General features: G+C 46.1%; 1 protein-coding gene across 2 annotated transcripts; it reads left to right on the forward strand.

The window, feature by feature from the left end:
- armc5 (armadillo repeat containing 5) lies at positions 1-14,278 on the forward strand. Of its 2 annotated transcripts, XM_061748749.1 has the most exons (8): positions 1-314; positions 518-854; positions 1,367-1,397; positions 1,509-1,619; positions 2,705-3,584; positions 8,053-8,756; positions 10,225-10,357; positions 12,129-14,278. In XM_061748749.1, the coding sequence occupies exons 1-8, from the start codon at positions 247-249 to the stop codon at positions 13,423-13,425; spliced, it is 3,561 nt and encodes a 1,186-aa protein (XP_061604733.1). In that variant the 5' UTR covers positions 1-246; the 3' UTR covers positions 13,426-14,278. The 2 variants fall into 2 exon arrangements, with proteins under 2 accessions (XP_061604733.1, XP_061604734.1); XM_061748750.1 differs by having other exon boundaries at positions 2-854.
- Positions 14,279-14,282: the final 4 nt, after the last annotated feature.

Here is a 14,282-nt window from a genome sequence, read left to right on the forward strand (position 1 = left end):
CTTGTTTGGCTAAAGATGGCGTTAGCGGCTAACACAGGCGATTGCTTTTTGTGTCACACAAACTGTTTGGTCGGATGCGGCACGACAGCGAGTAATCATAGCTTTGCCTCGTCACTCAGTGTGTAAAAATATGTTCCATTTGGCAAACACTCGTCAGGGAGCCGGAAAAACGATTGGCTGGCCTTCGACACGACGTAGGCCTGTTTTGCGGGGAGCGGAGGGGAAGCGGCTGGGACTCCATTTCCCATGAGCAACCGCGGCATCAGGTGGTACAGGCTTCTTTTCCATCCTGGAACGTGTCGTTTTCTAACCATGTGAGCGTGTTTTGTTTTTTGTTGTTGTTGTTGTGGTTTTTTTTTGGTAATATACTCTATGAATGAACTCAATCAGGGCACCAATGATGCTCAAAAGTCAATAGAAAAGCTGTTAAAAGCATCCAAACAGTTGGAATAACGTGTTGATGAATTAAAAATCAAACAAAAGTTCAACGAACCATGACTGCTTTACCCATGCAAAGTGTCCGGAAGCCATCTCGAGCCTCTTCCAGCAGGGAAGGATCGCCATCTGCGCCAGAGTCCTCCTTGACCTGGTGCTTGGCCCACCTGCACAAACCGCCACCTGACTCGGGAGGAGAACTGGACAAGAGGTCCAGATTCTCCCAATGGCGGGCGTTGGTAGCCATCCGAACGCAGCACATAAAAGGCGACAAGGCCGGCATCACCCGCTTCCGGACACAGGGGGGTCTGCGGCCCTTGCTGGACCTGCTCAGCCACCGAGAGTGCTCCAGGAAGACTCTGGACCTGGCCCTGAGCATCCTGGCCAACTGCTGCACTGAACTGGAGACGCGCATCGAGGTGAGCCGAAGGAACCACCCGCGCGGTTAGAAGTTGAAGCAGTTTTTATATTTTAAACAAGGTTTCATATCTCGGAAGTTGCAAGTCAAATCATTTTATCTTTCTTCAAAAATGTCCGACAGTGCTCAAATGTGGAATAAATTAACTGCTGTGTCAGTTTTTTTATTTTATAAAGAGGGAATCTCTACTGATGCTTTTAGGATTTAGTTTTTTTTTTAACTTTTGTATTGTTTTAGTTTTGGTATCAGTGTACTAAATGGAGGTTTAGTGTCCAAGTCAGAATTTTTGTATCGTGACAACAGTAATCTAATCTTCATCTAAGTCACAACAATAGATAAAGTCTTCTTAAACTAATACCAGACAAACCATGATGTGTTATTTATTTTTCCGAAATAACATGTACTAAATGTAGCAGTACAGTGTGCACATAGAAATGTAGAAATCTAGGTAATTCCAAAGGGTTCACATACTTTTTCTTGCAACATTAAATCTATGTCAATTTTCCAATCTAGGTCCGCAAGCTTGACGGAATAAATATTGTTGGTGAGTGTTCTTTTTAAGATATTTTGACAATGTATTTGTGGTGTAAATCAGCGCTCACGTGTGTACTGTACACACTTGATGACATCTTGACAAATGTCCTTGTTATTTCAGTGGATGTGATGAAGAGGAACGTGGCCCAGGAGACCATCCAAAACCGAGCTGCACGGGCTTTGGGGAATCTGGCCATGGACTCCGAGAGCTCGGCGCTCATCCACTCGGCCGGTGATTCCGCATCTCCCCTGTACATTGCGTCTGTTGCGTTTTGCATCGTGTGTTAGCATTAAGCTAGCTGAGCTTTGTAAGTTATGCGGTTTACTTTAATACCTAAGGTATACTTCTCTTTGTTTTATATTTAAACTTCAACTAAAAATGATGATCATAATAACAATAATAGTAATGCATTTTACTTCAAGCCCCTTTCCAAAAAAAACAAAGGATACCAAACAATAAAATATTGGTTAAAATCACACAGAGAGAAAATGAATAAAATTAAGTAAATATGCATGACTATATAGTACATGTATAAATCCACACAATTAATAGGGATGTCCCAACTTTTTCATCTCCGATCAATCATCAACAACAGTTGGTATAAGTTGGTATCAATTTATTATTAACTGCTGTGTGCGTCTTGACCTCTGAGGGGCAGTGTGGCGCAAGCAATGAGATACACACTTGCAGTAACGAAGAAAGTAGAAGAAGTCACGGTCTAATATTGTTATTGGAACTCGTTTTTCCTCAGAGTTTGAAGAATATATGCCAGAGAGAATATTGTTATATTACCGGATTGTATGTGTTTATATCGCGTTTGTGTATCAATATTCATTACTTTGAGAGAGATGAGTGCTGCGAGTTCAGTGCAAGTTTTCGTTAGCTCTTCAATGGTGTTTTTCCATTCATTATCAGCTAGTTTCGAGCTAGTGATTTTTGTGACCAAAAAACGAAGGAAGAAACTAAGTCTGTGTTATATTTAAAATAAATAAATAAATAAATCATCAAATTCATTGATTAATCAAAAATCATAATCGACAGAATAATTGATTGTTAAAAAATTGTTATTTGCAGCCCTAATAATTAAATTTCCACTTTGTAGATAGCTCAGATTCTTTTTCCTGGCTATGGTTGCCTCGTCACTTTTTTGCAGGGTCGATTTCATGGGGTGCAATCATTTGAGCCCCTCGGCCACGAAATGAAATATGAAATGCAAACTCCAAATGAAATGCAAAATCAGCAGCATCTGGAAGCAGTTGCCACTTCACGAGTAAAAATTGATTTAATCGTCAGATTCTCTCCTTTTTCTTGTCCAGGTGGTGTTCCTCTCCTCCTCCTTTGCGTGTCTCTGTCGTCCGCCCCATCCTCGCCCACCGCCGCGCAGCCCAAAGACGCCTGCCCCAAGCTGGAGTGCGCCCAGTCCGCCTTGCGGGCCCTCCTTTACCTCTCGGACACGCCCGCCAACCGCCTGTCTCTGCTCACCCAGTGCACCCTGTCGGCCCTCGCCCCTCTCATTGCCCCGGAGTACCCCCAAGGTTTGCGGCGGGCGGCCCTCAGGACCCTCCATGAGCTCACCCGTGGCTGCGGCCCCGAATGCGCCAGGGAGGTGTCGCGCTCGGGGGTCCTGGCGCAGCTCGGCGTTATGGCATCCGGAGAGGCCGGGAAGCCCTTCGAGGAGCTGGCGCTGAAGACCTTAGCCAACCTGTGCTCCCAAGGATGCTTGCGCCCCTTAGTGGGCTCCCTCGGGGTCATCCCGAGGTTCACGGCGGAGGTGAAGAAGGACCCCCTCAAGTCAGCGGTCTTCCTCAAGGCGCTGTGCCTGTGCTGCAAGGAGGCGGTCAACCGCGCGAAGGTGAAGGAGAGCGGAGGGCTGGAGGCAGTTGTTGGCTTTCTGGCGGCGCACTCGAGTCACCCCCTGGCTCGACTCGCCATCCTGGCCTGCGTGGACTTTGTCTTCGACGAATCGGCCATGGAGCAGCTGCAGGAGTTGGGGCTGGTACACCTGCTGGTCGCCCGGCTGGTGGCGCTCACCACGGGAGAGAAGACTGAGGCGGCCGGCGGCGGCCTGTCGGGATCGTCTCACGCCGAGCTCCTGTCGCCGTCGTGCTTCGAGTCCTTCGACTTTGCGCCTTTTGAAGGCTGCAAGAAGGAGGAGGGCGGCAGGGAACAGGGCTCGTCAAGCTTTTTAAGTCTCAGGTAGGACAAATCCGTCTGGTCTTTAATTAAGCTGTCAAGAGTCCTGTCATTTTTGTTGTGCCAATTTAACTGTTTTTTGCTGCTGTTGTTTTTATTTTCGACTAAAAATGGTTAATTGAAATGCATCTATAAATTGTTGCCATCAGTCATTGTATAATTGGTTAATTGATAGGGCTGTAAGAATCACGATTCGCTATCTTCGGGCGAGAGGCGGGGTATACCCTGAACCGGTCGCCAGCCAATCGCAGGGCAGATATAAACAAACAACCATTCACACTCACATTCATACCTACAGCCAATTTAGAGTCTTCAATCAACCTACCGTGCATGTTTTTGGGATGTGGGAGGAAACCGGAGTACCCGGAGAAAACCCACGCAGGCAGGGCTGGGATTTGAACCCGGGTCCTCAGAACTGTGAGGCAGATGTGCTAACCAGTTTAATTCAATTTAATTTATTCTAACCAAGTAGCTGTTGTTTAAAATATAACTAAATGGAGTTGAGGAAACACACTTGCTGTCTGTGCCACTAACGGCAACAATGTAAACATTGGGGTAACACCGCACCCTACTTCCGATCTGTTTTGCAAACTGGAAATTCAATCAAAACAAAGTTTTGTCTTACTGTTTCAAACAAGTCAAGACAGCCTAGCGCTCTCTGTGAAGTTAACAAGAGTGTGCACGAGGTACACGCTACAAGACACTACAGATGTTACACCGGTGTTGCATTAGGCATGTTACGGAATGTGCACAATAGTAGTGAGTTGGAATAATAATAATAACACTTTCCGACAGCAACACATGGGCGAACCGGATAAAGTCGTTTTGAGGAGGCTGGATGAAGCCGTATTTTCAATCGAGGCTTTCGTTTTTATTTAATGAAAAAAAGAATGAAAACTTGAATTACATTAAGTTTGGTCGCACTGTGAGCTCGTGGCGTTATGTGGAACGGAGGCACACAGTTCGAAAGGCGTGTCGTGGTTCTGCCATTTCAAAGACGACACGGGAATGAGATTTTCGGAATCGTTGCAGCCTTATTAAGTGGTTTATTGTAAGTAGTAAAATAAAAGTTACGTTCATAAATAGACTGTTTTCCATATACAGTAGACACCCGCATACTTCGGACTTCGGCACAGATTCTATTAGCAGATTCTTTTTTCTGATTTTTTTTTTTCTTTCTTTTTTGGGGGGAACCAACCCTCAAAACATTTATTGGTGGTTTATCCCCGGTTATTCAAGATTATTATTATTTTTTTAATGCAATTATAATGGCCATCAATTATTCGCGGGTTTTGAAAATGTTATTTTATTAAATGATTAAATAAAAAATGTAAATGAATTATTATTTTATGAAGATAAACTGTTTTACCTACACATTTAAAAAAATGGTTTGACTCTAATTATATTGATTATATATGATACATTCACATTTTAAAATTTGTACTGTGTTAAAATAAACTATTTTACATACAGACTTAATATCTATTAAATAATTGGTTAAATATAATGAATTAAAGAAAATTAAGAATTACTTTTATTATTAAATTAAACTACTCAAACTATTGGTTTATTCAAAAATGTTTATTAAATATGATTAAATTTATTTTAAAATCAAAAATTATAATGAATTGCTTAGACTTTTCTATTGAATTAATTGCCAGTTTATTGTAAAAAATACAAAAAATGAGAATGAAATGAAGACTAGCTTATTGCCCATTAAGACATATTATCTCTACTATTTTACTTACACATTTAACATTTATTCAGATAATTCAAAGAATGATAAATATACATTTTAAAATGGGAAATATTATTTATTACCAAAATAAACTATTTGAAATGCATATTTGAAAATGTATTGATCAAATATAATTAAATGTCAATAAATGTAGTATGAATTTTGTTGTTTCACTATTATTAAAATAAACTATTTTACTAGATCTGTCACTATCTAATCTTTTTAGACTCGATTATCCTATCGACAGTGACCGAACATGGTTCCGGGTGCCGCGAATATACGTTTGTTAATATTTTTTTATTGCCTCGAGGCAGACATTTTTGCATCGACCAATTTTTGTGGTCGATTTAGACGAGTTAGCAACTTTTCCTTTCCACAGCGCTATATTTTTTTTAAATATTTCAACCTTATGTTTTTTATTTTTTACCTGATTCAAGAATGACTGTATTATTAATCAAGTGTGGCTCTTGAGTGCAAAAGTTATTAAAAATGAACCAAAGAAGTCAAAAAATGTCTTGACACACCACAGAGATGAGAATTCTTAAGTCGGACAATGAATGAATGAATGAATGAATAAAGAAATCGCAAAGTATGTGAATGGTCAAGAACTGAGACCGCCTCCCCCGGGGCTTTCAGCTGTCAATCAAATACATGCCTTTACTTACAGCACACGCTCTCACGGGCTGCAGAGAAGCAGCCTCTGAGCCCTGGCGTAATGACCAGCAGCTGCGCTGCCAGGACAATTTTCCTTTTATTCCTACAACCTCCTCCCCCTGTGTGGCTGACGACCCTGCCGCCGTTGCGCCGGACCTCCGGCGGCTACTCGCTTGGGAGAGCAGGGCGGCGGATCCGGTCCAGTTCGCCGCTGCCTCGCTATGTAACGCGTGTGGGGCCAGACGGCAGAGACACTGTAGCCCAAATAACACAAATTCCACTTCAGGGAAGATGTGTTTTTTCCTTTTTGTAGAGCTGGGTCAAATGATTATGAATAAGGAAGTAGCAATTCCGCCGAATGGCTACTGCATGGAATTAGGGCGCTAGGTTTATATAGTGGCGGCTGTCCAACTCGTGCTGTCCTATCTCTGGGGTTGAGGTCATCGAGGTGGTTAAAAAGCTCCTCGGTGACAAGGCCCCATGGGTGAATGAGATTGGCCCGAAGTTCCTCAAGCCTCTGGATGTTGTAGGGCTGTCCTGATTAACACGCCTCTGCAACATCGCATGGACATCGGCGACAGTGCCTCTGGATTGGCAAACTGGGGTGGTGGTCCCCCTTTTTAAGAGGAGGGACCGGAGGGTGTGTTCCAACTATAGGGGATCACACTCCTCAGCCTCCCTGGTAAGGTCTATTCAGGGGTGCTGGAGAGGAGGGTCCGTCTGGAAGTTGAATCTCAGATTCAGGAGGAGCAGTGTGGTTTTCGTCCTGGCCGTGGAACAGTGGACCAGCTCTACACCCTCAGCAGGGTCCTCGAGGGTGCATGGGAGTTCGCCCAACCAGTCTACATGTGTTTTGTGGATTGGAGAAGGCGTTCGACCGTGTCCCCCGGGGGGCCATGTGGGGGGTGCGTCGGGAGTATGGGGTACCGAACCCCCTGATATGGGCTGTTCGGTCCCTGTACGACCGGAGTCAAGAGTTTGGTCCGCATATCCAGCAGTAAGTAAGACTCGTTTCCAGTGAGGGTTGGACTGCGCCAAGGCTGCCCTTTGTCACCGATTCTGTTCATAACTTTTATGGACAGAATTTCTAGACTCAGCCGAGGCGTAGAGGGGGTCCGGTTTGGTAGCCTCAGTATTGCATCTCTGCTTTTTGCTGATGATGTGGTTCTGTTGGCTTCAACAAGCCGTGACCTCCAACTCTCACTGGAGCAGTGTGAAGCAACTGGGACGAGAATCAGCACCTCCAAATCTGAGACCATGGTCCTCAGTCGGAAAAGGGTTACGTGCCCTCTCCAGGTCTGGGATGAGATCCTGCCCTAAGTGGAGGAGTTCAAGTATCTTGGGGTCTTGTTCACGAGTGAGGGAAGAATGGAACAGGAGATCGACAGGCGGATCGGTGCAGCGTCTGCAGTGATGCGGACTTTGTATCGATCCGTTGTGGTAAAGAAGGAGCTAAGCCGAAAGGCAAAGCTCTCGATTTACCGGTCGATCTACGTTCCTACCCTCACCTATGGTCACCTATGGTCACGAGCTGTGGGTCGTGACTGAAAGAATAAGATCCGGGATACAAAAGGCCGAAATGAGTTTCCTCCGCAGGGTGTCCGGGCTCTCCCTTATAGATAGGGTGAGGCGCTCGGTCATTCGGGAGGATCTCTGAGCAGAGCCGCTGCTCCTCCACATCGAGAGGAGCCAGATGAGGTGGCTGGGGCATCTGAATCAGATGGCTCCCGGACGCCTCCCTGGTGAGGTGTTCCGGGCACGTCCCACCGGGAGGAGACCCCGGGGACGACCCAGGACAGGCTGGAGAGACTACATCCTTCGGCTGGCTTGGGAACGCCTCGGGAGCCCCCTGGAAGAGCTGGATGAATTGGCTGGGGAGAGGGAAGTCTGGGCGTCCCTGCTAAAGCTACTGCCCCCGCGACCCGACCTCGGATAAGGGGTAGAAAACGGATGGATGAATGGATGTTTTCACATTTTCAACACTTATCTTCAAATGCATTGAATGTATTTAAAAACAAAACCCGTAAATGACTTGGGTTCACTTCTAAAAGTTGTTAAAAATGTTTTCGTTCGGTCCAGGTCCTGGCTGCTGTCCGAGGGTATGATCTCCTCTGAAGAGGACTTGCTGGACTCCTCGAGCAGTGCCGATGGGGATTGGGTGGCGTCACCCCCTCAAAGCTCCCCGAACCCCGACTGCCTCGTCCCACTTAAAACATGTTCTCCTTTTAATCCCAATACCTCAAAGAAGGATGCTTCAAACTCTTCTTCGTTGCCACGGAAAGCAGTTGATTCGCCACCCTGCAGCCCCCCCACCATGACCCCCTCCTCTAAAGCCACCCACCCGGCATCCCCTTCCAAGTTCTCGTCACCCCACAGAAGGAGGCAGCGGGCGTACTCGGCAGTCACTTCCACAGCGAAACTCTCCAGTGATGCGCCTCCGTCCGCACAGCGGCCCTTCGCTTACCACCACCCGTACCACCCCGAACCCTGGACGCCCGAGTCGCCCGTCCTGCTGCTGCTGTCACGCTTCTCCTACGCCGCGGACCCCAGCCCTGCCCTGGTCACCTCTGACACCGTGAGGGGCCTGCTGCGCTACCTCAGCCAGCACCAGGACCCCAGCAGCCGCAGCTTCCGCCTTCTGTGCCGCCTCAGCTGCAACCCCAGCTGCCTCCAGGCGCTCCTCCGCACCGGAGCCGTGGCGCTCATTCACCACCACCTCTGCCAGAAGGGCGAAGGGGCCGGGCGGCAGCAAGACCGAGTGAGGGCCAAGGTTAAACAGCTCGGTAAGATGAAAAAGTAACAGTCCTTTGTGTACGTGCAGTTGTCCAAATGTGTAGTTTACAACAGCTAGAGTGTGCCGGAACAATTTGATATCAATATTTCTGCAAATTGTTGAAAGTATCTATTTGGGGTTAAGTCTTTATTTGAACATTTTTGGTATGATATGAAATTATTTTCAAGATTTTAAGTAAAACTGGTGTTTAAAAGTAAATATAATGCAGAGACTCTGCAGGATTCAAGACTTGGCTGAGCTAAAAAGTATTTTAAAAACATAAAACATTTATGCACACAAAATTGTGGAGAAACCACATTAGAGTCAACTAGTACGCAATGCGGAGCAACCCCCATGTCATAGTTCACTGGCACACAACATTGTGGAGCAACCACGTCAGTTGGTCTACTGGAATAGTATCGAAGGTGTTTATAAGCGTATGGTAGAGGTTCATAGGTCGGGTTGGTCATCGAGAATTGAGAGCCAATTGGAACCGGGACTAACGTTCTCCCGGAATCGTTCAAATTACAAAATTTCGGTTGCCAGTTTCGATGCCTACAGTCCGCCGACCCTGAAGAAGAAAGTGTCGAAACCCAACGAAGAAGAACGTGCACAAAAGTTGTACTCGTGTCTAACGGCGACCAAACATGTTTCTTAACTTGGTTAAAATAAATGACCAGTCGTCTCAGTGCAACACTTGGAATAAGATTATATTGTCCAAAGGAAGCTTTCATGTTTAGTCCCTCCCACTCCGGTTTGATATTGATACTGGTCATAAAGAACCCTGTGTCAAATGTTAATTTTAGTCTCTGCTGTGGGTTGCTGAAAAAAAAAAATGGATGTTCATAATTTGGATACGCCTTATTTGAACCATGCCAACATTTTTGACACAGCCACTCAAAAGAATCGGAATCGAGAATCGTTTGGAACCGGAATCGCTCAAATTAAAATGATGCTCAACCCGATACATATGCGTGTGGGGCAGATCAATAAGAGTCTGGGGAGGTTCATACAGCTTCAGAATATGTATAAGTGTAAAATAAAAAATTAATAATTGCAGATTTTACCTATTGCAAGGTTGATCTGGAACCTAACTCCTCCGACAAACGAGGGATTACTGTCAGCGTCTTACACTTATTACTATTTCTTTTCCTGATGGGAGAATGGTTACAGGTAGGGCTGAGCGATATGACCTAAAATTGATATCACGGTATAAATTGAATCCCTTCGTGGTATCGGTATATATTGCGATATCAGTGTCAGTGGAAAAAATTTGATGGAAGCATTTATGAATGGGTTGTGGGATCTTGTTAATATATCAATTGTAGTGTCGTGTTGCATAATCGGCTGTACAAACAGATTTGATAAGATTGAACCGAAGAGCTTTTACCGCATACCAAAGAAACCTGAAGTTAGTCAACCGTTTAAACCACGCCCCCCTAGATACAGCAACACTAGTTTGTGGTCTTTTTTTGCAGGTGTGACTCTCCTCAACAATGTGCACGTCCAGTGCGAGTCTGCATTTGGCGCGGGGGTCCTCGCGCATGTCATGCTCTCGGGCTCAGAGTCGGACCGACTCAACTGTGCCCTTTCTCTGCCCTTAATCAGCAGGTGAGACCCGTTTGAACTGTCAAAAACGACTGTTGCCAGGTCAATTTTGTCTTAGTGCTGCGTTGCCATGGAGACTAACACAACTCACTGAGTCATTTACACGTTTTGTTCCTAGATCCGTTGGACCTGGGGAATGTTAAATGAACCAAAAGCGTGGGGAAAGAAAATAATCCCAATAAACATTGTTTTCATTGAATTATGAAGTCAACTTTCAAATACAGTATTTAGCCAGCCACCAATTGTGCAAGTTCTCCCACTTAAAAAGATGAGAGAGACCTGTATTTTCATCATAGGTCTGTCTCACCTATGAGAGACAAAATGAGAAAAATTGGAAATGACACAGGTCAAATGTTTTCTGTAAGTCTTCACAAGGTTTTCACACACTGTTGCTGGTATTTTGGCCCATTCCTCCATGCAGTTGGGGCTGTCGCTGGTCCCTTTGCAGAAAAACAGCCCCAAAGCATGATGTTTCCACCCCCATGTTTCACAGTAGGTCTGGTGTTCTTTGGATGCAACTCAGCATTCTTTCTCCTCCAAACACGACAGGTTTTTACCAAAAAGCTCTATTTTGGTTTCATCTGACCGTATGGCATTCTCCCCATCCTCTTCTGGATCATCCAAATGCTGTCTAGCAAACTTCAGACGGGCCTGGACATGTACTGGCTTAAGCAAGGGGACACGTCTGGCACTGCAGAATTTGAGTCCCTGGCGGCGTAGTGTGTTACTGATGGTAGCCTTTGTTCCTTTGGTCCCAGCTCTCTGCATGTCATTCACTCGGTCGCCCCGTGTGGTTCTGGGATTTTTGCTCACCGTTCTTGTGATCATTGTGACCTGACGGGGTGAGATCTTGCGTTTGCAATGTAATTTGGATTGAAAATGCCCAGAAAGTCAACCAGTTCAGGGTGTACCCCGCCTCCTGCCCGATGACAGCTGGGATAGGCTCCAGCACGCCCGCGACCCTAGTGAGGAGAAGCGGCTCGGAAAATGGATGGATGGATGGATGCCCAGAAAGTCCTTTTCCAAGCTATTCTAGTTGGTCTTTTACACCTGGCAGTTGAGACGGGTAGACTTCTCATTAATACGTGACGTGTAAATAAGCTTTGCTCTGATTGGATCACTCACCTTCCCCGATTTCAAATGGAAAACAACCTGGCTCTGATTGACCGTTGGCGAATGGCGGTATCTCGGCAGCCGGGCCAAGCGTTCATAACAGACAGTGCGTTCACTTTATTCTTACCATCATGGTGAAGTGCGCCAGACCGTACCTGGCTGCTGTCTCGCTACGCGCTGCAGTTGGGTGCACACTGCAAAGACTCTGGACCCCACATAACATAACTTCAGGGGAGATGTGTTTTTTTCGATTTGTTGGCATAGCTTGATGGCCAACTGCATACTCGTGGGAAAAAAATGGCGCTAGTTGTTCTCAATAAGGAAGTAGCAATTGCGCAGAATAGCCACTGCATGGAATAAGGGCGCTGGGTACTTATATATTAGGGGATGGGACGACCCATGCCAGAGGCCTGCTTGCATCACCAACTCTCTCCAAAATTTTTCAAGGCAACATTTTTTTATGTACAGAGAATTTCCCAAACAAACTAGAGGGGCCATATAGTGTTTACCTTTTTTTAGACAGGTGCTGCTCAAAAATGTTTAGGTTTTTTTTTCCAACAGGTTTATGTCATTTCAATTCATTTCAATGGGGAAATGTATTTTGATATACAAGGAACTTGAGTAATTAAACTCCTAATTGTAATTTCTTTTTTCCTGAAAGCAACAAGCCTTTGTTGCGTAAACTACTCCTGGACTCTGGCGGCCTCCGCTTGGCCCTACAGCCGCTCGGTTGCCACGACGACGCAGACAACCACACCGCCGACTGTAGACGTCTGCTTTCCGCCTGGCCTGACGCCTCGCTCCATTCGCTCTACTTCTCCCTCCTGATTGGCTGCTTTTCACCCCTGGTGTCCAGCATCAAATTGCACCCTGATACCAGATGCCAGATTAAATTTAGTCAAACTGACTCAACGGTGCCGCCTCCCTCCAAAAAGCCTCGCTACACCGACGTCTGCCCTTATGCCACATCCGACTTTGACCTCCTGCTGCTCCTGGATGACGGCACGGAGATCCCAGCCAATAGGGAGGCCGTGGCCGGGGCGGGCTCGGAGTACTTCAGGGCTCTACTGAAAGGCGGCTTCGGTGAGGCCAATTCCAGAGGAACCATCTGCATTAAAGACGTGACTGAAGGCATGTTAGTACCGGTGCTGCACCACCTACACGGGTGCCGGCTGGAAGCATTGAGCCAGGCGGAGGAGTGCCAGGTTCTGGACTCATTGGTTCTGGAGGGGCTCGCTTCCTGCCAGTTGGAGGAGCCAACCTTCCAGAAATCCCCGTTAGGCGAGACCATGACAGGAGCGTGCAGATTCCTTGCCACGGAGCTTCAGAAAGAGCTGGAGGAGCTCTGCGTGGCCCGACTCTTGTCTGAAATGGCTGTGACAACCCATGTTGAGGACCATGCAGCAGCACCTCCTGCAGGAGGAGACCAGGACACCACAGAGGAACACCTGGCCAGCAGGACCTCAGAGCTGGATCTGACGTGCGTTCAGTTGCAAATTGAGACTCTGTTAGAGAAGAGCGTCAAAAAAACGACAACTTTCATCCACAAAAAAGAGAGCAAAAACATCCCAGGAACAAAAGCTGACACTATTTGTCGAATTCAAAGTTTGAAACCATTTGCCGAAAAGGAGAAGTCGGAGTTCAAAAGCTCAGCTCAGCTCCTCAAAGCAGCATTTCCAGACTGCCTCAAACCCTCGGAGGAAGAACCAGAGGGAGGTACGAGTGGGGTCCCGACTGCCCTACTGCCGCAGGTGTACTGCTTTGCGCAGCGCTACAACTACCCAGCGCTGCGTCGGGCCTGCCTCGCGCTGCTGCTGGGCTGTCGGGAAGCAGGGCAGGGACCATCCCCCTCAGCCTGCGAGGCCACGGACTGTCTGCGAGAGGCCGCGGGGCAGGCTGACTGCATAGACACGCTTAAGCAGGATCTTCTCAGTCTTGCTACAGACGCTCTAAGCTGAGAAGCATTGTATCACCTGTTTGCATGTTTTCTTTTATTTTGGGAGACTGCATCGTTTTCCTTTTTCACACACATATAGCGGTGTCCAAAAAAATATTACTCTCTTCGACTGGCCATTAGTCAGATATTTTGTTTTGATTCACGGGAGGTGTTCAATGACTTCGATGCAACAGTTCAATTTGACAAAATAACATTCAATTTACGATCACGCTCAGACATAAAAAAAAAAAAGTAACGTCTAGTATTAACTATCGTTCCTGCGTTCGCTAATGTTCTAAGTGGTTTCCACGATTTCATTTGAAATTGCGAGACATTGTCTTCCAATTTCTTCTGTCAACTCCTCGATTAGTCGCTGATTTTTGGGACATGAACATTGTTAACGATATTCCGATTGAGGCAGGGATTTCCATCCATCTGAAATTTTCAATTTTCCAAAATCAATTTTCCAGGAGCACTTAGCGACAATTATTATTTTTTTTGCATCAAAAGTTCATCGGGATTCACTATTAGGGTTGTTTTCCCCTGAAAAAAATATGAGTAATGGGCAGTCAAAGTCACATTTGGGGGGGGGGGGGGGGGGGGGGGGGTTAGGCCTACCGTGTTTATGGATTTGAGCCCGTCTCATGATATCCTAATTGGTTATGATGTACAGTACTTCCGTTTTGTTTTTTTTGTTTTTTTTAAACGAGACAAGGTCTGTCTCTATTGCCTTTGTTTAAAGTGGTTTTGCTGGAAGTACTGGGACAATCAGGGTCATGTCTTGTTTATTTTGTACATAGAGAAAGAGGTGTGGATTTCATCTGCCCGAGATCAACTCCATGCCACTGAAATATAAAGATTTACGACACATGCTATGCT

Source organism: Phyllopteryx taeniolatus, chromosome 16 (genome assembly GCF_024500385.1).
Source record: "Phyllopteryx taeniolatus isolate TA_2022b chromosome 16, UOR_Ptae_1.2, whole genome shotgun sequence".
Taxonomy (NCBI): Eukaryota; Metazoa; Chordata; class Actinopteri; order Syngnathiformes; family Syngnathidae; genus Phyllopteryx; species Phyllopteryx taeniolatus.

What these genes read in the sequence shown, in the direction of transcription:
- armc5 (XM_061748749.1), top strand. Translation starts at nt 247, where the DNA reads ATGAGCAACCGCGGCATCAGGTGGTACAGGCTTCTTTTCCATCCTGGA. An exon ending in ACGTGTCGTTTTCTAACCAT is followed by an intron (nt 315 to 517) that starts GTGAGCGTGTTT and finishes ACCCATGCAAAG; the next exon opens with TGTCCGGAAGCCATCTCGAG. An exon ending in GGCCAAGGTTAAACAGCTCG is followed by an intron (nt 8,757 to 10,224) that starts GTAAGATGAAAA and finishes CTTTTTTTGCAG; the next exon opens with GTGTGACTCTCCTCAACAAT.